This window comes from Cupressus sempervirens, chromosome 10, assembly GCF_028749045.1.
Source record: "Cupressus sempervirens isolate cs-2001-9-10 chromosome 10, ASM2874904v1, whole genome shotgun sequence".
NCBI classification, from domain to species: Eukaryota; Viridiplantae; Streptophyta; class Pinopsida; order Cupressales; family Cupressaceae; genus Cupressus; species Cupressus sempervirens.
Window position 1 is genome coordinate 78,228,156 of NC_143127.1, and position 26,867 is coordinate 78,255,022.

General features: G+C 32.5%; 1 protein-coding gene across 1 annotated transcript; it reads right to left on the bottom strand.

Moving 5' to 3' along the window:
- Positions 1 to 6,551: 6,551 nt before the first annotated feature.
- LOC149532667 (eukaryotic translation initiation factor 3 subunit F-like) lies at positions 6,552 to 7,621 on the bottom strand. Its single transcript, XM_089805326.1, is given in 3 exon segments — positions 6,552 to 6,775; positions 7,194 to 7,272; positions 7,403 to 7,621. Coding segments are annotated over 3 exon segments (522 nt in total).
- Between the last annotated feature and the right edge of the window lie 19,246 nt (positions 7,622 to 26,867).

Consider the following 26,867-nt stretch of genomic DNA (forward strand, 5'->3'; position numbering starts at 1 on the left):
GAGTTAGAGTTAGAGTCAGGGTTAGGGTTAGGGCTAGGGTTAGAGTTAGAGTTAGAGTTAGAGTTAGAGTTAGAGTTAGAATTAGACGTAGAGTTAGGATTTGTGTTATTATTGTGGTTAAGGTTATTTGTAGGTTATTAATCATATTATAGTTAATGTTAGTGCTATTATTATAGTTTATCTTAGTGTTAGGGTAATAGTCAGGTTAAATTTTTATGTGGTTTAGTTCTATTATAGTGCCCATGATTAGTGCTATTGTGATACAAGTTATTAATCTTTTTAATAATGTAATCCCTACCTCTCATGTCCTCTCTCTCTCTCTCTCTCTCTATCTCTCCCTCCCTCCCTCCCTCTCTTTCTCCCTACTCTCTAACTACACCTAGTAATATCTCCCACTGTCTAAATACACCCTCTAATCTCTCTTTGTCTTTAGTCTCTAGATACGCCCCCTAATCCCTCTCTGTAACCTCCTAATCTCTCTCTCTCTCTATGCTCTCCAGATACACCTCCTAATCTCTCTCTCACTCTCACTCTCTCTCCCTACTCTCTAGATACACCTCCTAATCTCTCTCCCCCTCTCTCCCCCTGTTCTCTAGATACAACTCCTAATCTCTCTCTCTCTCTCTCTCTCTCTCTCTCTCTCTCTCTCTCTCTCGATACACCTCCTAATCTATCTCTCTCTGTCTCTCTAGATACACCCCCTAATCTCTCTCTCTAGATAAACCCCCTAATCTCTCTCTCTCTCTCTCTCTCTCTCTCTATATATATATATATATATATATATATATATATATATATATATATATAATTTCTAGTTTCTAGTACATATAGGGTTAGGTTAAGGTATATACTTTACTAAATGCTTAGTACAGTCATATATAGAGTAAGAGATAGAGTTAGGATGCAAGGTTTACAATTTCATTTATATGACACTCAATATTATGGTTAAGGTTAGTAAGTGGTTAAATGTTACACTAAAATAAGGGACATGGTTAAGGGAAGTATGAGATTTAGGTGTAGTGTTGGAGTATTTGGAGTACAACTACAGTCAAATTTGGGATATATGTTATACAAATGACTCAAATAGTGCAAACCATTAAATTCATGAAAGGGAAATTATAAGTCCCAACACAACTATTTAGAGTTATAATTATAGTTAGGGTTAGAGTTAGAGTTAGTGTTAGGGTTAGAATTAGGGGTAGGGTTAGGGTTAGAGATAGAGTTGGAGTTAGAATTAGGGTTAGAGTTTGAATATGGGTTAAAATTAGGGTTAGGTTTAGGGTTAGAATTAGCATTAGAGTTAGAATAATAGTTAGGATTAGGGTTATAGTAAGGCTTAGGGTTAGGGTTAGAATTAGGTATAGAGTTAAAGTTATAAAGAGTTAAGGTTAGGGTCAAGGGTAGAATTAGAGTTAGAGTTAGGGTTAGGGTTAGGGTTAAGGTTAGGGTTAGGATTAGGGTTAGGGTTAGGGTTAGATTTAGAGTCAGAGTTAGAGTTAGAGTTAGGATTTGTGTTATTATTGTAGTTAAGGTTATTTCTACGTTATTAATCATATTACAGTTGATGTTAGTGCTATTATTATAGTTTATCTTAGTGTTAGGGTAATTGTCAAGTTAAATTTTTATGTGGGTTAGTTCTATTATAGTGCCCATAATTAGTGCTATTGTGATACAAGTTATTAATCTTTTTAATAATGTAATCCCTCCCTCTCCCATCCTCTCTCTCTCTCTCTCTCTCTCTCTCTCTCGCTCTCTCTCTCTCTCTCTCTCTCTCTCTCTCTCTCTCCTCCGTCCCTCTCTCTCTCTCCCTACTCTCTAACTACACGTAGTAATATATTCCTCTATCTAAATACACCCTCTAATCTCTCTTTGTCTCTAGTCTCTAGATACACCCCCTAATCCCTCTCTGTAATCTCTAGATACACCCCCTTATCTCTCTAATCTTGCTCTCTAGATATACCTCCTAATCTCTCCCTCCCTCTATGCTCTCTAGATACACCTCCTAATCTCTCTCTCTCTCTCTCTCGATACTCCCCCTAATCTCTCTCTCTCTGTCTCTCTAGATACACCCCCTAATCTCTCTCTCTCTCTCTCTCTCTCTATATATATATATATATATATATATATATATATTTCCAATTATAAAAAATATAATATTATTTCTAGTTTCTAGTACATATAGGGTTAGGTTAAGGTATATAATTTACTAAATGCTTAGTACAGTCATATATAGAGTAAGAGTTAGAGTTAGGATCCAAGGTTTACAATTTTATTTATATGACACTCAATGTTATGGTTAAGGTTAGTAAGTGGTTAAATGTTACACTAAAATAAAGGACATGGTTAAGGGAAGTATGAGATTTAGGTGTAGTGTTGGAGTATTTGGAGTACAACTATGGTCAAATTTGGGATGTATGTTACACAAATGACTCAAATAGTACAAACCTTTAAATTTATGAAAGGGAAATTATAAGTCCCAACACAACTATTTAGATGATGTAAGAAGTGTGAAATAATATATAAGAATCAATTTTATGGAAATTATTTTTGCATGATAATGTGAGAACATTATATATTGTTGAATTTTTAATAATGCTAATGCAATTTTTATTGCAATGATTAAGAATAGTAATCAATAAATATACTTATCATTAAGGACATCTATTTAGACTTATGATTTTCTTTCTTCATTAACATATTTAGTAGCCACATCCATTAAAGAAATATTTTATACAATAATAAATTTATTTTTCCTTGTTCTCTTCTTCTATAAAGTTGCATAGAACAATGCGGAAACAAAACTGCCAATACAACTAATTAGAAGTAAAATTCTAAAATTGGAGAAAAGAATGAACCATATACAAAAAATAAAAATATTTGTAATGGCATAAATACATGTCACATTCTTCAATGATTAGGATTCTTTTGTTTGAACAATGATCATGAAAGACTTCTTTCATCATTGAGGGAAACCCATCCACTTTTGTAGATGTGTCACATATGAATTTTTATGCATCTTTCATATGCATTACTTCTATTTCCCCAACATAGTCAATTGGAAATATTGCATTCTCCATAACTTTAATTATAGTTGTGCACATCTCTTTAATTATTTGTAGGCATTTGTCAAACTCGATCTCAAAGAAATCATTTGAGTTTATTGAAGTAGTCAAGCTAGTATCAAATAATGTTTGATTCTTTGTTCGAGGCATCCATAACTCAAATAGTAACTTGCAAACTTATAAACAAACACCAACATATAAAAACATAGATATTTTGAACATGCAAATATAAAACTATTATGAAACATATAAATCTAAAACATAAAAACCAAAACCAAATGTTTGAAATATGAAAATCTAAAACTAATATGAAACATGCAAATATTATTCTAAATTGAAACATGCACTTTGAAAATGTGCAAATGAAATGTATTATCAAATATCTAAATCAAATAGATTTTGATTCAATTTGAATTCTAAATCTAAATCAACTATGCAAGGCTAAACTATAACTAATTTTGAAATTAAATCTACATTTAAATCTAAATACATAACTAAATCTAAATCTAAATGCAAAACTAAATTAAAAATAGAAATCTCACATGCAAAAAATTACTCCAAAACTTTAATCTACTCTTCAAAAACTCTAATCCACTCCAATAATCTCCACCTCTTCCTCCCTATAAAAAAACATAATGAAAATGAAATGTGGAGCATTTGTTTTATAACCCATAAGAGACTCCTCATATCCCCTAATAGATGTCTTTTGACATTCCACAAATTTGTTTCAAATTCCCCCACTCCCCATGAAAAATAAGCATGAATGTGCATGCAAAAATAAATTTAACAAAAAGAAAATATTATATATTTAAAAATTTAATGAAATTATTTCAGTCCTATTTTTTTGGCCTTATTTTTTCGGGTCCTAGTTCTGGCCCCTTTTGTCAGGCCCTATTATTTCAGCATCCATTTGGCTTCATATGATTTTGGCCAACTAGTATTTGGAGAATTTTTCTATATTTTACAATCTAATAATGATAAAATATATACTAAATATATGATTCATGTACTTTAAATAAATCATTAACTTTAATAAAATATAAATTGTATTGATATGGTGACATTGCTATCCACATAAATGATAAAATTATACTTTGAAACATAAAAATATAAATACTTTGAAACATGCAAATGTAAAACTATTATGAAACATTCAAATCTAAAACATGCAAACTAAAACTATTTTGAAATATATAAATCTAAAACTAATATGAAACATGCAAATCTAAAACTAATTTGAAACATGCACTTTTAAAATATGCAAATGAAAAGTATTATTAAATATATAACTCAAAAGATTTTGAATGCAAATCTAAATCTAAATCAAACATGCAAGATTAAACTATTAAATGTAAGCGTAAACAATTTCGAATATAATTCTAGAAATCTAAATGGAACTAATTGAAATTGAAATATAAATCAAAGTAGAATATTATAACTAATTTTGAATCTGAATCTATGTCTACATCTAAATCTAAATAGAAAATAGAAATCTCAACAACAAAAAAATTACTCCAAAACTTCAATCTATTCCTATTCAAAACTGCCAATCTAATCCTCCAATAATCTCCACCTCTTCCTTCCTGCAAAAATATAAAATGAAAATGAAATGAGGAGCTTTTGTTTTATAGATTGTGAGAGACTCCTCATCTACCCCAACAAACATCTCTTTACATTCCACGAATTTATTTTAAATTCCCCCAGTCTGCACAAAAAAAAGCATGAATCTTCATGCAATATTATATTTAACAAAAAAAAAATCATATTGAAATTGGTTTGCCCCTATTTTTTAGGGGCATATTTTTTGGGCCTATTTTTTCGGGTCCTACTTTTTCGGGCCCTATTTTTTGAGCCTATTATTTCGGCCTCCATTTGGCATCCTATTATTTTGGCCAGCTATTATTTCGGGTGTATTTTTTATTTTATCATTTAATAATTTAATATTTAATTTAGAAGTTTGTAACTCCTGCCTTTTCTTTTTTATTTACAAAGAATCTTGGCATATTCCTGTGCTGGGCATTTGTGCTGCCATTATATAGAACGCCTCTCAGCGTAAAAATAAATTTAACAAAAATAAAATATTATATATTTAAAAATTTAATGAAATTATTTCAGTCTTATTTTTTTGGCCTTATTTTTTCGGGTCCTATTTTTGGCCCCTTTTGTCAGGCCCTATTATTTCGGCATCCATTTGGCTTGATATGATTTTGGCTAGCTATTATTTGGAGAATTTTCTATTTTTTACAATCTAATAATGATAAAATATATACTAAATATATGATTCATGTACTTTAAATAAATCATTAACTTTAATAAAATATAAATTGTATTGATATGGTGACATTGTTATCCACATAAATGATAAAATTATACTTTGAAACATGAAAATATAAATACTTTGAAACATGGAAATGTAAAACTATTATGAAACATTCAAATATAAAACATGCAAACTAAAACTATTTTGAAATATGTAAATCTAAAACTAATATGAAACATGCAAATCTAAAACTAATTTGAAACATGCACTTTTAAAATATGCAAATGAAAAGTATTATAAAATATATAACTCAAAAGATTTTGAATGCAAATCTAAATCTAAATCAAGCATGCAAGATTAAACTATTAAATGTAAGCGTAAACAATTTCGAATATAATTCTAGAAATCTAAATGGAACTAATTGAAATTGAAATCTAAATCAAAGTGGAATATTATAACTAATTTTGAATCTGAATCTATGTGTACATCTAAATCTAAATAGAAAATAGAAATCTCAACAACAAAAAAATTACTCCAAAACTTCAATCTATTCCTGCTCAAAAACGCCAATCTAATCCTCCAATAATCTCCACCTCTTCCTTCCTGCAAAAATATAAAATGAAAATGAAATGAGGAGCCTTTGTTTTATAGATTGTGAGAGACTCCTCATCTACCCCAACAGACATCTCTTCACATTCCACAAATTTATTTCAAATTCTCCCACTCTGCACAAAAAAAAAGCATGAATCTGCATGCAATATTATATTTAACAAAAAAATAAATCATATTCAAATTGGTTTGCCCCTATTTTTTCGGGCCCTATTTTTTAGGGGCATATTTTTTGGGCCTATTTTTTCAGGTCCTAATTTTTCGGGCCCTATTTTTTCGGGCCTATTATTTCGACCTCCATTTGGCATCCTATTATTTTGGCTAGCTATTATTTCGGGTGTATTTTTTATTTTATGATTTAATAATTTAATATTTAATTTAGAGGTTTGTAACTCCTGCCTTTTCTTTTTTATTGACAAAAAATCTTGGCATATTCCTGTGCTGGGCATTTGTGCTGCCATTGTATAGAACGCCTCTCAGCGTAAATACACTATAGAGTCCAATTGTCAAATACAAGAAAATAGCTATAATCAGGGGAAAGGACATTCTTGTAGGTTCAAATAGTTAAAATGAGAAATATAAAGAGCAAGTTCAGGACTATCAAGTCACATACACCCAACTCATTCAGCTTCGATCATTCGAAGATCCAGAGGGATTTCATGGAATTGTACTGCTAGTTGTCGGTCTCCAAGAGACAAGATGGTTGAATCATAAGCTCTGATGCTTGCTTCAGTGTTTTCAAATCTTGTATCCACAGTCAAATGGTCTAGATTTTTCACTTCCCTTGCATAGAATTCCTCAATTAAGGCACTGCTGCCACTTACTCCTGAACCTGTAGAATACCTGCATAATTCCACATCTATTGTCTTGAGAAAATACCAATATAGCAAACAGATTTCAACCATCTGTAAGGACATCATTACCAAAATCTTTGTTATTTTATTGGAAAACTATAAAATCTGAATAAACCAAATAAAAGTTGATTCCATTTCTCAGATACCTCAAGGCAAACTCAGTGCATATTACAAAAGTGAACAGAATAAAAGCTCCATTCATATTCATAACAACTTATGGAAATGACATATCCCTAGGCTCCTCGGTACTAAATAGGTCAAACAATATTCAAGTTATAGTCCTACAATTATTTTCTTGTCATTTCAGGCACTGTTTTTATATGTGTGATATATATATAAAATGAGCCTTGGCATAAGAATAATAAATTACAAAAGTTAGAGAACATTAATAAGTGTGAGGGAATCAGCATCCAACAATAACTTATTTTGGCTTCACTCACTGATCCAACTGACTCATATTACAATGGTAATCAATATCTACTATAACCTGCAAGCCCAAAATAAAATTGCTAGTGAAAGTAGTATATAACATTGATATGCCAAATATAACATATAAAGTCTAATTCGTATGTAAGTATTGGAGATAAACAAAGTGAAGATTAGTTTCAAAGAAATACCTGGTCAGAAGATTCATTGTGTGGGACGCAGTATGAATAGTGAATATCGACGGTTCTATCAGAGGAAAAAGAGCCCAAAAGAGTGCCAATCACACGCTCTGCCTGGTCATTCCTGCGAACACACGAGTCCCAAATATTAAATAGAATTGTTGGATGAAGCTTGGCAGTTAAACTTGTTGATGCCAATGGTATCTGCAAAACCGTTTGCCCAGCTGCCATTGCTCCTGCTCTTCAGCTACTTTGTTCCATTTGCAGGAAATGACTCGGCTGAAGCCTATCACAGAGTTATTTCAATGAGATTTGAAGGTCAGGGTTTAGAATACTTAAGACTTACGAGCTAATGTAGAAAAGTGAACACTCAAATAAGTTGAACATACCTCCTTGAGGCTTTCTGGTCCAGGAGCAACACAAAGATTGAAAATCCATTGCAAATATGCACGATTGTAGGAAAAAAACCTGCTGTATTTTTTTTTTAAACATATCAGATTGGTCACAATTTTGACCAATCTTGGAGGTTTTCCACGAAAGAATTGATCAAAATTTTGACCAATCTTGGAGGTTTTCTACCAAGAGTTGGTTGAAATTTCAAACAATTCTCTGATCGTGAGTATGGCATCTTGGTTGTTGATAGATCAGAATTGGTCAAAATTTTGACCAATTCTTAATATCCATTTTGATGAAGTTTGGTCAAAATTTTGACCAATGGCCACCAATTATGCTCAGATGAAACACACTCTATTTTGACCAAGATTGGGTCAAAATTCTGACCAATTGGAGGGTTTGTCTAAATTTTGATGACAGAAATTGTGACAAACTACTTGGTCACAATTTCAATCAATATGGGTCAAAATTTTGACCAAATTTCGTCGAAAATTGAGTCAAAATTTACTAGTGCCTTCTTGCTAGACTTTAAGGAGGGCACTCTCCTTCAACTTGAAAACAACTATGACTTGGGAAGCAACACCAAGGATTATGAGTCTCTTTAGAGACTTTGTAAGAATCCTACCTTTACTTTGAAAAACGTCATTATTCATAAGTTTCCAAATAAGACAAAGAATAATAGAGGATAAAATAAACCAAAATACATTGTCCCATTTGCTTCTAAATAAAAGTTTTCCTGATATAATATTTTGTATCAAGAAATTTTCATTTAGGCTGAGACCAAACAAGCCCAAAACCCCCCTAACAAAGGGAAGTAGTTAAAAATGTGAAGAACCAATTCATCTTGTTGGCTAATAAGAGGTATCGTTGACCACCCTCCCCCAGGTTTCTTGAAGGGAAGCTTTTGTATAAGAAAACTCCACAACAAATAAATAATTTTGGATTCAATGAGCCAAGACCAAAGGTTCATGATAAGATTCTTCTAGGAAGGAGGATCAAAAGAAACATTCCAACAAGAATTGATTTTCTCAAGGAAGACATAGTTGGAGGTGAAGGCAGAATATAAAGTTTTGGATTCAACTAGATGTAGGGGAGAGGATTCTTGCTAGTGCAACTCAACAAAATAAGAGGTTGGAGAGCAGCAATTGTAATTAACACTAAACCTTTGAAGTGAATTTTGGATCAAAAAATATGTCCTCTAGTGAGAACCTAATTGTTTTTAATTTTTATTTTAAAATTATTTACACTAAATAACTAGCTCTAGAATATCATTGAAAACACCCTTCTTGAGCCCACCTTTTGGCAAAAACCCTAGTACAAGAGCTAGAGGTTTATCATTTTTTTTAAGGCTCCACCATGTAGAGCCTTTCCCACATCAAATATTACTAGCCTTAGATTTTAGATCGAATCTAAACAAGGGTCTAAAATTAGTCCAATGCATCCAAGTAACTTGAACGCATTGGAACCCTCAATAGAATTCAACATCTAGAGGCAATAAATCTAATATGTCAAAGCCATTCTAGAATCTAGCTCGACAATGGTGATCCTTACTAATATTTTTTGTGATAAGGACCTTCCAAGGATCACATCCTATAGTAGCTTTAGCAATCCACCTCATAGCTAAGGAAATACCTTGCACCCTAAGATCCTTCAATCCTAATGCACCAACTTCCTTACTTTTAGTACATACAACTATGATTTTTTGTACAAACACAATGACAAAGGGTTAGAGGTATGCAAGTAAATTTCTTTCTTGCTTTCTATTAAATTTGAAAATAACTTTTACAATTCTGAAAATGCAAACTACAAACTCAAAAAAATAAAATTAATGACTTCAACTACAAATTACAAATTAAACTTGCAGCAATATGAGACTCCATACAAAATACCTAGAGCTTCTCTAAGATGATACAAAATGTGTAGACAAATAAATGCTCAATAACACAATCACACAACTGTTGTTGTCGCCAAATTTTTTGAATCACACAATGAGTAAAATATGAAAACTTGAGAAATCATTGCTCAACAAGACAATTGCACCGTTGTTGTTTTCACCAAAATTTTTGAATCACACAATGAGTAAAACATGTAAATTTCTTTAACTTCTATACACACTTTGACTTTGTGGAAAATAAAATAAATTTCTTTCCTTTTGTCTATTAACTATCCTTCAAAATTTAAACTCACCCTCCAACATTAAATTTAGTTGATTGTTAGAGTTGTTGAACTACAATATCAAGGTCTAGCTGATAATTACATTCTCCAAATTGTTCATTATTGTTGACTTCCAAGGTTACTAATGGTCAAATTGGAATAATCCCAACCAGTTATAACTTCTTCAAACACCAAAATATTCTCCAGTTGTTTGACATTTTGTCAAACACTTTGAAAGCAAGCTTTGATACAAATGTATCTTCTTACAAGGAACTAATATGCAAGTGCAATTCTTTTGATATTTTCAATGCAAATACATGAAAACTAGATATGAAAAGCATACCTATAGCCAACTAACATTTTGACAAACAATTGACATACAATAACATGACTTTAGTAATGCCAAAATTTGATTCTAAATTATCACTAAAAAAAATATTGGCAATATGTACAATCAATTAGATAAGGTAAGTTATGGTTGTCATTTATGGCAACATATTTATTTTGCAGATTAATCATATTCACTTGTTAAGGAAAAATTGTCTAAATATCAGACAATGTTATAGCAGCAGGAAAGTTTTGATGATAACAAAATATTCCCTTGGAATATTCTCTTGTGTAGTTGACCAGAGATGTATGATGTCATAATGGTGACATATACTAGTGTGCATGTTTGTATAGTAAATTGAGTTCGAGTTATGAATGAATTAGTGATGTAGTGATGACACAGTGCAGAACATAGCATATTAGCAAAATGTGTTTAACTATTTGACTTATTGTTTTAAGTTATATTTTCTTGTTGAGCTGACTCTAATGATGTTATATGAGCTGACTAAGGAAGGATTTACTAAAATGTTTTTTATAAGTAAAGAACTTTATTTGTGAAGTTAGAGTGTGGATGTGAAAAGTGTGGATGATGATTTAGTGATCAATAATTGTGAAGTTGTTATGATCTTGTGAAATGCGAGTAATAAGTGAATGCAATACTTTTCTCTATGATGCAAAGATATGTTGTAGATTAATATGTGCACAGTTGCTCTTATATGAAGAATCATCAGTCAAAAGATTTGCAAAGTACAACAAATAAATCAATATTGTATGCATACTTATTTTTTGAAGAACTTATTGTATAGTTTCATGTTAGGCTAGTGGGCTCTTCTTGCACACATTTATATATGATCCACCAACTCCTAAAAGGGTTGAAGCAACTCCTAATAGGGTTGAGGCTTCTAATAAGGCCTAGTCTCCTAATAGGGACTCAAGACACTATACATGCTTCATAGACTCCTAACAGGGTCAATATCCTTAACCAAATTCTTTATATAGTGAATCATCTAGTGGGTTTTATCCACACCGAGGTTTTCCCTTGGCTAGGGTTTCCCTAGTTAACATAATATGGTGTTATGATCTCTCTTTGTGTATGGTTGTTTATACTATTTAGCACTATTGGTTTACTTTCTTATGCATGTGAAGTAATTAATAATATTCAATTGTGGGTAAAAAGATTGAAAAGACTGATTCACCCAACCCCTCAATATTATCAATTTCTAACAATTGGTATCAGAGCTTAGTTATTTAGAAGAGGCTTAACAGCTTGAATAAGATCCCTATGGATATGTAACAACTAAAGAAGAATCTTGAAGAAGCACTTGAACAGATTGATCTTCTTACTGATGAAAGAGATGGCCTCAAAGATAGATACAAGGATGCAAGAGCCTACATTGGTGAATTAAAGGACAAAATAGATGACCTAAAACAAAAAGGACCTTCTAATAAAACTAATAATGACATTGAAGATCTGAAGAAAGAAAATGAGATCCTAAAACATGAGTTAAGGATAGTTGAACTTAAGCCAAGTCTTAAGAAAAATGGAGGAAAGATTGACTCTGAAATAAAAGTTAAAAATGCAGATTTGAGATCCTAATTAAGAAAAGTAACATTTGAACTAGAGTCTATTAAGTTAGAACATGAAGAATTAGAAAAATACAACACTATTGTGAAAGGTGAGTTGGTACAAACCAAGCAGCAACTTGAAAAATTATATACCAGCAGTGATAAGATTGAAGAAAAAATATGTGCACAAAGACCTAGTTATGATAAGATGGACTTGGATTCTTTCTTGGTCAATCAACAAAATAATTTTTTAAAAGAAAAGAACCTATTACTCTTGAAGTCAATAAGGATCTAAGCAAGACAAATGATATACCTAAAGACAAAGAGAATCTTGCTCACTCTGAGAAAGTCAAAGAATTTGATCAAGATATGAATAACAAAAGAAAAGAATCTTTTTCCTAGTGTGATGAATCTGAAGACATTGAAGTCAATTATGAAGGTAAGTCTTTCAAACCTATTTCAAAATTTTATTTTCATAATTGTCACGGATATGGTCATTATGCAATAGATTGTAAGAAACCTAAATTTGATAGTGATAATGTAAATAGTAGGATGTATAGTAACACTAACCATGCAGGAAAAACAAGAAGATCTCATAGCAATGAAAGTGGAGAAAGAAGAAAAATTGTTTGTTATAGATGCAATAATCTTGGACACATTGCAAGGAATTGTAGAATACTTGATGACAAGCTGAATGAACAGAAAAGAAACATACTTGTATGTCAGTTATGTAATAACTTTGGACACACGGTGAGGTTTTGCAGAATGGACTAAAGAGATCTAAACAAGAATTAGAATTACATAAGGAACAATAGAAGGAATGATGATAGTTTGAAGAAAGAAATGAAGGAGCAAACAAATAAATTAAAAGAATCATTTGTAAAGGTGAAGGAACCAGAAAGCTCTCATATAGTTCCAGAAGATGTACCTGACAAGACAATGTAGTCACTTATTGTTTGTGACTCTTCTTACTAGAATTAAGCATTCCCAATAAAACTGAGTATCAGTTGTTGATAATTGATGGTAAAGGAAGTATCAAAGGTTGCACAGTTGATAGTATGTAGTAGACATTGAGAGAAGTCTATAGTGAAGTACACATTTCCTAATAAGGTCAAAATAAGCACATATAAGAAGATTGATCTCTCTGTCACATATAGACAGTATACTAAACTAGTGGTAGGTATGCATTTATTGCCCAAGTATAGATTGTGAAAGATTTAAAGGATGCAAATTGACTTGCATACACCATTTTCTTGTGTGAAGTTTGTGTGCGAGATTGAAGTGAGATTTGAAGAATTTAAGAAGCCTGCAATCACGCAAAGTCACCAAAAACCCTAGTATGCAAAATTGAGGTATTTTTTGAATTATTAAGCATAATATTTCAAGAATGCCAAGACAAGAAGTTCATAATATAAGCAATAGGTTTATGTATAATTTCAAGAAACACCCATTTTTTTGTTTACTCAGTGACCCCATTGGAGCATTTTTGTGAGTTCTAGAAAATGTTCTTCACATAGAAGATATCAGAGGATACATTCACTATAAAATTGAAAGCATAGGTGACATAGAGATTCATAAGGATTTGGAGAAGATGTGCAACAATGATTTATCATTGAAACTTGAACATAGATTTCTAGAACGTCTTAACCTAGTTAAGCATATATTCTACATGGATTTTGATAATAATGAATGGACTTGGATAATTCTTATCAGAGTACATGATGATTTTCTATGGTTGGGAGATTCTATCATTTGTATTGACAATGAAGTTTATAGGTTTGAGCAATCAAGGTAGTAATCCTATAAACATTAAGAATGTGTGCAAACTCATTGAGGCAAATTTCAACACATATTTTGATGGGAGAAACATGAAAGTCAACTCAATCCAAGATGATGGAGTGAGACTCATTTGTAAGATTTTGAGATAAAAGTATAATCATGGATCTAGGATAGATTTGATCCCTATAGGATTTCTTCATGCAGCTTAGTAGTAAGAGGTGAAGAAGTTAACATGTGTGATATTGTTAGAACACAATTGTTGGACAATATATTAAGAATCAAGAAATCAAGGAATGTAGTTTTCAGATTTGAATCCCTATTAACACACATATTTTTCTATGCTACTAAGAATTTTCTTGGTATCATAGTTTGGAATGAAAATGAGTGCGCAATGCAATAAATCAATCAAGCTTATAGGTCAAGACCTAAAGTAGTTAGGGATAGTGACATTGATAGAATAGTGAAGTCTTTTCAAGAAGAAATTAAGGAAAGGTACATGATACCTCCTATGCTTGTATAGAAGTATAAGGATGAATTGTGTTTTATGGTTGAGACAGATTTCACATGTATGGAGGCATTAGTTCCTCAAGTGAAATTCATTGAACCTATGGGATATGAAATGAGTGAGGATTTGATTGAAGGGTATGTGTAGATAATCCGTCATTCTAAAGTTGATTCTAATTGTCCAAGATGGGGAACACATACTGAGAAGATGAGAGAAGTTAAAACTAGTCAAGTAATGAAGGACTCCAAGAAAAAGGTGGAGAAATTTATTGATTCTATTTTGAAAGAATTTGATGAGGTAAAGGGAATAGCTATGGAAATGAAGGCCAGTGGCTAAACTGAGCTTTTAACCCCTACACCCATTGCAATGGTAGGACCTATTGAAGAGGTCACAGTTGCCTAGACAAGTGCGTAGACTCTTACTGTATCTTATGCAGTAGTTGCACAACAACAACCTCCAAGGACAGTAGTAAAGATAGAAGAAGTATCTGGTATAAGAAAGTCTACAAGGATCATAACGACCTACTAAAAGGAGAGTGATGCAGGCTACTAGTGGCCCAACCAAAAAGAGAAGAACTTTACAAATTAGCTTATTTGAATCTGAGGAGGAGATTGGTGATAGATCAGATGAAGTAGCTAATCAAGAAGCTAAAACATTAGTAGGGCGCAAAGCATGGAAGCCTAAGGTAGAAAATCTAAACATGCAAATCATTAATGATATCAATTTTGTATAGTTGAATAAATACTATGATTTGTTTAATAACATGGATAGGAGACAGCTAGAAAATGCTATAGTTAGGAACATGATTTTGAAAGATAAGAGATTTGATAACATAAAAGGGTAGATACATGAAGATTTGTATAAAAGATTACTAAATAGGAAGAGCAGATTTTTAGAAGAAGATAAACAAATAAGAATGTAAATAATGAAGAAGATATAAAAGAAATTTTGAAAGCTATGCCACCAATGTTGAGACCTAAGAAGAGATCCATTCTCCTCATGTGAGGAAATTATGAGGAAGTTAGGAAGGAAACTCAAGAGGCTATAGTTTCTTTCATGTCTACTATGCCTAAAGTAAGTGCACAGGAAAAGGAGGGAAGTTAGATACACAAAGATAGTGCATAGACAAAAGAGGCAAGCCAAATGCCTAAAGAAAGTGTACAACCAGAAGAAGCCAACCAGATACCTAAAATGTGTGCAATCAAAGGAAGACAGTCCTATAGTGTGTAGTCCTCTACACAGTTTTGAACCAACAATGACACCAAGCTCTTCACCACACATCACTATTGGTAGTGAATCTGTGCAAATAGATAACACAAAAGTGACAATTGAGAAAATAGAGGATCCATTCAAGGATTTTGGTGCTAGCATTGTTGGCAATATTGTGCATTACAGTAGCTCTGATGAAGAAAGGGATCAACAACCTACTAAAGTAGATGCATAGAAGATGGAGACCAGCATTGAAATAGGTACCTTAAGTGTGCCTTTGACAACAATAGTAGTAGTAGGAATTTCCACTCATCCTACCCAAACAGTAGTAGTAGCAGTTGCAACACAATCTAATGAAGAAGATGAAGCAAAGAATCTTATATCTTCTTTGAGCGAACTTCTTGAGAAGAAGAAATTAGTCAAGTCAATTGAGAAGACTTTGACTATAGTTTTGGACAAGATGGAGAAGGTAGTAAGCCCTATTGACACCCCAATAGATATTCAACAACATGCAACAATTTTTTGCAAAGCTTTTGGTAATGAGTTCACTACACTCATGAATGTGGCTACAATTCAAGCATAGACTAAGCACGATGGTAAACTTCTAAACACCATGTGCACTAATATGAGAAATGATATAGAAACTTTGAATATATCTATTAAAACACTAAGGCAGCGTATAGAGGAAGAAAAATAGGCTTATGCTAAGTGCAACTTAGCATACATTTATCTGAAAGAATTTGATGATCAGATCAAGGAGAAAGTGACTGAGCTTTAGACAATCACTGATAACTTTTTGAAGAAAAATTAGAAAATAAACACCATTGAGCATATAATATAGCTACCTCATGATAGTATAAGGGAATTACAAGAAGAAAAGGAGAAAATTCTGAAGAGGTTCACTCCAGATTTTAAGAAAACACTTATTTCCTTAGATAACATTGCTGGAAAATCAATTGGAAGAATGCTTGTTAGCAAAATCTTCATATGACAAGTTTGTGGCTACAGACTTGAATGCAATAGAAATGGCAACATATGCTTTATGTGCGCTTATCAGTGTATCTAATGCACTGAAGGATAGTTGGAAGAAATACTTTGAGCAATTGAAGACCAATTTCAATGACTATTTTTCCAAGTTTTGATGTGCAACTACCATATTTTTTGATAGTCTCTTTTTGATATCTTTGTCATTGATGTCAAAGGGTGAGTTATATGAAAAATTGTATTGCAAATAATTGTAATATGTAAGGGGGAGCAATAAGTTGTAATAGGAAGTTATAAGGGATGTAAACCTCTTTCATAATAGGAATACAAAACTTTTTATATATGTTATGGCTATATATTTTGATTGGTATGACAATATGTTTTGGACTTAGCCAATTTTCCCAAAATGTTGCCATCAATGCCAAAGGGGGAGATTGTTGGAAATATGTCCAATCAATTAGATAAGGTAATTTATGGTTTTCATTTATGGCAACATATTTGTTTTGCAGATTAGTCATGTTCACTTGTGAAGGAAAAATTGTTTAAGTATTAGACAGTGTTACAACAATAGGACAAATCTGATGTTAACAAAATATTCCTTTGGAATATTTTCTTGCACAATTGACCAAAGATGCAAGATGTCATAATGGTGATATATACCAATGTGCATGTCCGTACAGTAAATTGAGTTTGAGTTATGAAGGAATTAGTGATGTAGTGATGACATAGTGCAGAATAGAGCATATTAGAAAAATGTGTTTAACAATTTGATTTATTGTTTTAAGTTATAATTTCTTGTTGAGATGACTCTAATGATGTTATATGAGCTGACTATGGAAGAATTTACTAAAATCTTTTGTATAAGTAAAGAACTTTTTTTGCAAAGTTAGAGTGTGGAAGTAAAAAAAGTGGATGATGATTCAATGATCAATAATTGCGAAGTTATTATGATCTTATGAAATGAGAGTAACAAGTGAATGCAATACTTTGCTATATGATGTGAAGATATATTGTAGATTAATATGTATGCAGTCACTCTTGTGTGAAGAATCATCAGTCAGAATATTTGTGAAGTACAACAAATAACTTAGTATTGTATGTATACTTATTTTTTGAAGAACTTATTGAATAGTTGCATGTTAGGGTAGTCAGCTCTTGTTGCACACATTTGTATATGATCCACCAACTCCTAATAGGGTTGAGGCTTCTAAGAAGGCCAAGTCTCCTAATAGGAACTCGAGACACTAGACATGCTTCATAGACTCCTAACAGGGTCAATATCCTTAACTAGATTCTTTATATAGTGAATCATCTAGTGGGTTTCATCCCCACTAGGGTTTTCCCTTGGCTAGGGTTTACCTAGTTAATAAAATATGGTGTTATGATCTCTCTTTGTGTATGGTTGTTTATACTATTTAGTGCTATTGGTTTACTTTCTTATGCATGTGGTAAAGTAATTAATAATATTCAGTTGTGGGCAAAAAGATTGAAAATACTGATTCACCCCCTCTTAGTATTATCTATTTCTAACAAAAACATATTCTTATGAAGTAGAATGATAACTATTGATAGTTACAAGAGGAACCTAATAATAGTGTTTCCTAAGAATGGAAATGATAGTGTTGCCTAAGAATGGAAATGAATCAAACATATATATTGTAGTGCAGCATCATGCATGCATATTGTAGCAGCCAAATCTATTCTTCAATTTAAGCACAAATAGAACTCTTGAATTGAAGCTCTCTTGAATATCATATTCAATGGATATTTCAACACATCAAATGGTTGAAACACTAAAGAGTTGACTTCTCCAATGGCTGACTGAAATAAGAAACCTTAGTTTCTTCTCCCAAGTTTATATCAAATGCAATTCACAATAATCGAATGATAAACAATGAAGCTCTCACCTCTATTTATACTTTTCCTTCACCCTTCTAGAAGGAAATAAAATATTAATTAATTATATGCTCTAGGAAATTAAATTAATTAAATATAAGGTTACCTCTTTTTAAAAAAAAAAATTATTTAATGACTTTATAAGAAATTAATTTAATCAATTCCTCTTATTTCTCCACTTAACTTTCAGAGAATGTAAAGGCTAAGAACTCCATTGATATGCTAAAAAGATGGGGACATTATAGTCCACCCTCCCTAAAATTGCTTGTCCTCAAGAAACTTTGAGTCTAGATGCTGCAATATCTCCTCATTCTCCCATGTCCCATCCTCTACTGGCAGGTCCTTCAATTTCACCAAATACTCCCTTATAGTGCGCCACCTCAAGTTCCTCTCCCTAAAATCAATGATAGATTCTAGCACCAATATCAATTTTCCCTAATCATCTAAGGGTGGGAGCACTGTAGAAGGAACAATATGATGTCCTAGCACCTTCTTGAGGCATGACACATGAAAAACATTGTGCACCTTACTCTCTATTGGAAATTCTAACTCATAAGCCACCTCTCCCACTTTCTTGATAATCCTGAATGGACCATAGTATCGTGGCTTGAGTTTCTCAACACCACTCTTACTGAGAGAGGATTTTTAGTAAGGCTACAACATAAGGTACACCATATCTTCAACCTCAAAAGTTCACTCTATCCTCTTCTAGTTTGCATACTACTTTTGCTGATTTTGTGCCTTGGTTATGTTATCCTTGAGAGTCTTAACAATATCTTGACTCTCCTGTAACAAATCACCTACACTGGGCACTCTACTACCAGTCAAAAGAAGATCCATAAAATTGGGTGCCTCATACCCATATAGGGCCATAAAGGGTGACATCTAAATAGACATGTGATAAGGGGTATTCTAGCAATACTCATAGAGATAAATCCACTTTACCCATGCCTTCTATTGCTCTAGTATATAATTTCTAAGATATCCCTCCACCCATTTATTATGATCTCCATCTGACCATCTATATGAGGGTGGTAGCTAGTACTTGGAGTGAGCTCTATCACACATAACCTGAATAGCTCCTGCCAAAAGTGACTCATAAACCTATTGTCTTTGTCACTCACAATGCTCTGAGGTAAGCCATGTAATCTAAATATCTCCTTGAAGAACAACTCTACCACCTTTGTAGCAATGTATGTAGCAGTGATTAGAAAGAAGTGTGTAAACTTCATAAGGTGATCCATAACCATATATATATGTAGTCCTTACCTTGGGCTCTAGGTAGTCCTGTGATGAAGCCCATAGATAAACACCCCCACTTCCTATCAAGAATTGGGAGTGACTGAAGTAAAATAGATGGATAGGAGTGTTCCTACTTATTCTGTTGGCAAGTGGGATAGTCCCTAACATACTAAAGTACCTCTAGTTTAAGCCCTTTCCATGTGAAGCACTCTCTAATATGTCAGTATGTCTTATAGAAACCAAGATGTCCTACCAAAGGTGAATCGTGAAAAGATTTCAAAACCATCCTCCTCACTTTTGAGCTTGGAACCAAAAATATTCACCCTTTGTAAATGATGAACTCATTCACAAGGGTGTATTTATTGTCCTAAATAGTTATGTCTATGAATCTAACTGTCCACACATCCTTAGCATACTCTTAAAGGATCAAGGGTCTCCAATCCTCCAATATATCTGTCAATAAGCTCAAATTTGGCCTATGTGATAAAAAATCAACAACTACATTCTATGTCCCAATAAAATATGTAATATCAAAGTCAAAGGATTGTAACTTGCTCACCTACTTTTGCTGTCTATCATTGAGATCTCGCTGCCCCAAAAAGTGTTTTAGGCTATTATGGTTAGTTTTGATACAAAATTTTCTACCTACCAAATATTTCTTGAATTTAGCCAAAGCATGCATAATGGCTAACATCTCCTTATCATATATGTTGAAGCTCTACTCTAGCTCTCTTAATTTTTTTCTCTCAAAAGAAATAGGGTACTTCTACTACTTAAGAACCACTCCAATGCCCTCTCTGAAAGTATCAGAGTGTAGCTCAAAAGGTTTGCTAAAATCTGGTAATGCTAACACTAGAGAGGAAATCATCAACTCCTTAAATTTCTCAAAACACTCTTGTGCCTCAGGAGTCCACAAGAAAGCTCCCTTTCTTATCAAATCTATCAAGGGTGCTTCATGCCTAGAATATCCATCCGCAAAACTCCTATAGAAACCACATAATCCCAAAAAGCCCCTCAACTATGTAAGGTTTATTGCTGAAGGCCACTCCACAATGGCATGAATCTTTTCAAGATCCATGGATACACCTTTTACACTGATGATGTGACCCAAATACAATAACTTTTTCACACCCAAATCACATTTTTACTCCTTTGCATACAAGGACTCTCTGCCCAATATATCCAACACCGTGTCAACGTGAACCAAGTGCTGCTCCCAAGATCTACTATACACCAAGATATCATCAAAGAAGACAAGTACAAGTTTCCTCAACTGAGGATAAAAAAACCTATTCATTGTTGCCTAAAAAGTAGTAGGTACATTAGTTAGCCCAAATGGCATAACTATGAACTCAGAATGGCCATAATGACATCTAAAGGTTGTCTTCTCAATGTCCTGCCCTCTAACTCTAATTTGGTGGTAACCTAATCTCAAATCTATTTTTGAGAAGAAGCAAGCTCCATGAAGTTCATCTATCAACTCATCGATCCTAGGAATGGGGTAGCTATTTTTAATTATCTTCTTATAAGCTCCCTGAAATCAATGCACATCCTTAATGTCCCATCCTTCTTCACCAACACCACTAAAGAAGCAAAATGAGACTTACTTGGTATAATGTGGCTGATAGCAAGTAACTCCTTTATGATTTTTTCAATTTCATTCTTCAACCTCTTTAGATGCCTATAAGGTGTAATCATGATGGGTTTAGATGCCTCCTCAATCTCAATGATGTGCTCAATACCCCTATCTAGTGGTCTACCTAGTGGAATGCCACTAAACACCTTAGAGTGTTTAACTCTAAGGTTCTGAATATTAGGAGGATATTTAGTATTCTAATGTCTCTCATGTGATGGCATTGACATGCACTCTATTGCCCACTCTACCTAATCATGTCAAATCAATATAGCCATCCTCCGAAAAGAGACCACTCTGAAATCACTATCCCTAATTTCCTTAAGAATTTGTATCTTTCCATTCACTTTAAACCTCATCTCCATCTCCTTGAGATTAAGAGTGAACTCATCAATATCGTGCAACTAACTCATCCCAATAACTATATCCATATCTCTCATAGGCACCACATAGAAATCTGCCTTAAAGGCATAATTATTAACTTCTAATGGGAGTCTAATGATCATATGATCACAATTGAGGACATAGCCATTAGCTTCCCTCACTTTAATTCCTCCAAACTCCTTTGTTTGTATGCCATGCCTTTCCACCAACCTAACATCAATGAAATTATGAGTAGCACTGATATCAATCAAAGTTATAATGTGCTATCCAACAAGTACTCCTCTCATTCGAAATGATCCTTCTTGCTTAATACTAGTGAGATAACATTCCCTAAGTTTCCCATCTCCTTCGCCATCCTTGAACTCCATTTTAAACAAGTTCTCAGCCTTGTCTTCCTTTTTTTCACCATCTATTTCCTCTATATTAGATTGTTGGTCTAAATTATTTGATTCTAATTCCTCATAGTATGCCCACATAACTCTATTAGCTTTTTCCTTTTGTCTAAGAGGACAGTCACGGTTTGCATCATAGGGTCCCTTATAGTAGGAACATAATTTTTTTCTTTCTCAAATCATTTAATGTTTCCCTATCAAAAGGTGCTTGAGTTTTATCTTTAGAATCATTTTAAAAATTAGTCCTCTACTTTTTTATAAAATGGTTTGTTATCCTTACTAGACGATGCTTCTTTGGACTAGAATTTGTTTGTGGGACTACATGTTCCATACTTCTTGCCTTTTTTATAGCTTCCTAGAAAGGAATAGGATGAAATGCCTTTATCCAACCTCTTAGTGGTTTACATAGGCCCTCAATGAAAAGAACTATCAATCTATGCTCTGAAATGTTTGGCACCATGATTGCCAACCATTGAAATTCACCAATGAAATACTCCAAGTTGCCTATTCGTTTTAGCTGTGCTAATTCTTGGAAGTAAACCTATGGATCTTTCTAGTCAAATCTTTCAGCCAATCTACCCACAAAGTCCTAGTAATTTGTCACCTGATTATGTTGAAGTATTACCATACCATGGTACCACCAATCATGTGCTAATCCAAATGCAAAGTGGCATATTTGATAGCTTCAATCTTTTTCATTGGCCTTAATGCCAAAAATGTGTCAAGCTTATGAATCCAAGCTTGATCCATCATCTTACCACTCCCATCAAATGTAGGCATAGTAAGCTTCCCTATAGCCCTTTTTATCTCACTATTTTGACCCCTAGGCCTCCTATCTCATCTAAGTGACCTATAATGTTCTCTTCTCTGATTTACAAAGCATTCAAAGGTCATCCTCTCCTGAACCTATCGTGCCAATAATTCTCATTCATCATTTGTAGCCATAAGGATGTCTAAAAATGTCTCATCCTCAACTTCCTCCATTGGTTCCTGTACTGGTTCTTCTCTAACAAAGGTAGGATGTGTGGGCCTATCTATTATTCTGAAAAGAGTTCTATAAGCTCTAGGTGATCCAGTTGCACTCTTGATATCCCCTCATTCCTAATTCTGTCTATCCTATGGATTCATGCACTCAACCATGGTGGTGAGTGTCTATAAAGATTGAGCCATCCACTTTTGTCCTATAACCATTGTTCTATAAAATTCCCTTAATTTCTAATCCTCATTCCAATTGTCTCTTGGTGGGCTACGTTTTTTCCTATCACCCATGGTGTCTAGTTGTCTATAAAAATCTTATTCCTTGATAAATAAAGCTTGTCTATGAGTCAAAAATCTATGAGAGCCAACCCTAGGTGGCTGCATGTGATTGTTAAACCCTCAGGATGGTAGGATTTAGAATTGATACTAGTGTAATAACCCCAACTAGTTATAACTTCTTCAAACACCAAAATCTTCTCTAGTTCAGTTGTTTAACATTTTGTCAAACACTTCACAAGCAAGCTCTAATACAAATGTAATATACTCTTACAAGGAGCTAATATGCAAGTGCAATTATTTTGGTATTTTCAATGCAAATACATGGAAACTAGATATGAAATGAATAACTATAGCCAACTAACATTTTGACAAATAATTGACATACAATAATGACTATAGTAATGCCACAATTTGGTTCAAAATTATCATAGAAAAAATATATGCTTATGACATACTATGATAACTACTAATAGTTACAAGAGGAACCTAATAATAGTGATGCCCAAGAATGGAAATGAATCAAACATAGATACTGTAGTGCAGCATCATGCATGCATACTATAGTAGCCAAAATCTATTCTCCAATTTAGCATAAATTGAACTCCTGAATTGAAGCTCTCCTAAATACCAAATGCAATGGATATTTCACTGCCTCAAATGGTTGCAACACTAAAGAGTTGACATTCTCCAATGGCTGACTGAAATCAAAAACCTTAGTTTCTTCTCCCAAGTTTATATCAAATGCAATTCACAATAATCAGATGATAAACAATGAAGCTTTCACCTCTATTTATACTATTCCTTCACCCTTCTAGAAGGAAAAAAATAAAAATTAATTGCATTCTCTAGAAAATTAAATTAATTAAATATAATGTCACATTTTTAAAAATAAATAAATTACTTAATGACTTTATGAGAAATTAATTTAATTAATTTCTCTTATTTCTCCACTTAGCCTTCAGGGAACACAAAGGCTAAGAACTCCACTGATATGCTAAAAATATGGGGGCATTAAACAAATTCTTAGGAACAAGACATTTGATTTAAAATTCCAACGGTTTAGATACAATTTGAAAATATATGACATAAAAGTATTAACCAAATTTACACATTTTGTTAGAGTATATATAAAAGAAAATTCAATAAGATTGGATAACTCTCATTAAAACTTATGTTTCTACAAGTTTAAATTTATCATTTCAAAATTAATTATAAATGGCAAGATTTCTAACATAATAATTTATATAAAATAATTTTCTACAATTTGATTGGATGAATCATTTTGAATATCAGATGGGTCTGATTTAAAATAAATATATTTTGGACATTTATACTTTCAATATTATATTTTTTAGAATTAATTTTTTTATTCAACTAAAATATAAAAAAAATCTTATCTATTCTTATTTTATATAATTTTAAGAAATAATATTATATATTATTAAATTTAAAATATTTTTATTTTGATATTATAATTTATTTATAATAGTACCATATGATATAGATGCAATATAATTATATAAGATTTGTATTAATTAAAATACTCTATATATATACTATAATATAATAAATAAATATGTTGAATAAATTGTATAAAAACTAAAACAAGTACTAAGTCATTATATGACAATTGTTACACTATGTATGTCTCTATGTTTCCTTAAAAATTCTAAAGCCAAGAATACAATGTGTTTTATAGCAGTCAAAGGTTTTGTTAAAGTTAACCCAGGAAGAAATTTAGTAGAACATAAGTCCACTTACTAAAGAAGGAAAGGAGAATAAAAGCACAGTAAATAGTTAATCTTAGACCATATTCAACATGCAATGCTTACTTTAGAAATAAAATATGCATCCCTAAATGTTCATTTCAACTTAAGGAAGTGGCTAGTCTATTTTTTGTTTTACTTAGAGAAATAGAGAACTTAGTTTAGTGAAATCCAGTTTAATTTTTACAAGGTGTGCTCTTTATAGCCAATGGAATAATGGATAATGGATCCTCATTCTTTTCAAAGGTTATAAACTAGAAAGTGAACTCATGACTTGAGTGAGTTAAAGTAGAAACTCAGATCAAATGAGGTTACCCTAATCATCATATTTATTGTATCATGGAGAAAATATAGGAGAAAATGAATATTATGTGATATGTACTACATTATAATTATATTATAGTATAAACAAAATATATAAATCATGTTATTTAGAAAATTATGTTAGTTTTATGTAGCTTGGACAGTTGTTCATCCATATGTGATTAATTAGAAAATATTTGTTAATTAATTGACTCCTTCTAGAAGCAACTAGTAATCTATTGGTTAGGTTGTTATCAAGAAGCAACTAGAAACTTCTTGGTTAGGTTGTTATCAAGAAGCAACTAGAAATTTCTTGGTTATGTTGTCTTGATCAAGAAGCAACTAGAAACCTCTTGGTTAGATAGTAGAAAAGGTGGGCCAAGGGAGGCATTTGGTGAATAGAAAAAATGAACACAAGAAGTTGTAGAAGCATTTGCAATGTTAGCAAATAAATTTGTAGTGATAGCAAACAATCTTGCACTGTTAGTGAGGGCACAATGATAGCATTGGGGGTAGCAGTGGGGAATATCAGTAGGAGAAACTAGGAGGTTTTCTAAATTCTACTGGTGAGAGGTGAGAAATTTTGTATCTCTTGATTTATTGAAGTTAATATATTTCCCATATGTAGATCTGCTTTTTCTAGTGACAATTTGTCCAAAACTATTTATTCATTGTGTTATAAATTTCTTTCTATATTTTATTAGTGAAGTTGTAGTTGTGTTATTTTTTGATTTTAGCTATGAATTTATTTTTGGAAGTTTAATAATTTTTTATGATAGAAGATTAATAAGCAAAGAGTGTAATATTATTAATTTTCACATGGTATCATAATAGTGTTGAGGGTAGAAGATTTTTGTCCTAGGAAAGAAATTAAGGGTTTATATAACCTAGTGCGATCTCTTTAGAATTATTATTGATTTAATCCCTTTAGATGCCTTTAGTTGGTTTGAGAGATTAGGGCAGATTGGATGGTGCCTTGAATTTTGGTGTCTTGAAGGCCAAAGTTTATTTATTGTTAGAAGAGAATGGTATCAAGGATTATGTTACCAATTTTCTACCTATACCTATTAGATTGTGGTGATTGATCAAGAAAGTACTATACATATTGGGCCATGGCCAACATGTGGCCGACATATGGCTAACATGTTGTAACCCTAAAATGGCATAAAATACTTGTATAAAAGGACTTAGAGTTAGGTATTTTTCATTAATATGTTATGTTGTGATGCGAAATTGGTTCTTGCGGTGGTATTGAGTTGTAAGGGATTACAGATTGTAATCAGGTTGTAATCACTGGATTATAATAAGATCAAACTTGTTGTTTGGTGGACATAGCCCAGGGATTGGGTGAAACACATTAAATCTTGGTGCCTTGTGTTCTTTTCTATGTGATCTATTATTTTCTGTTATTGGTTATATTTGCATGTAATTGTTATTTCTATCCATGGTTTAATCCTAACAATACCTATAGATGCGACACAACTTGTAGCATATAATAAGGATGATGCCAAGGTGGGGAGGATTATCCTTGATAGTTTGAATGATCATATTGTTCCACATATCTCAGAGCTAGATACATCAAAAAAGATGTGGGATGCCATTCTAAATATGTACTAGAATGCTACCACCAATAGGAGGATGATTCTCAGAGAGAAGTTGAAGAAAAGCCATATGAACAAGGGAGAAT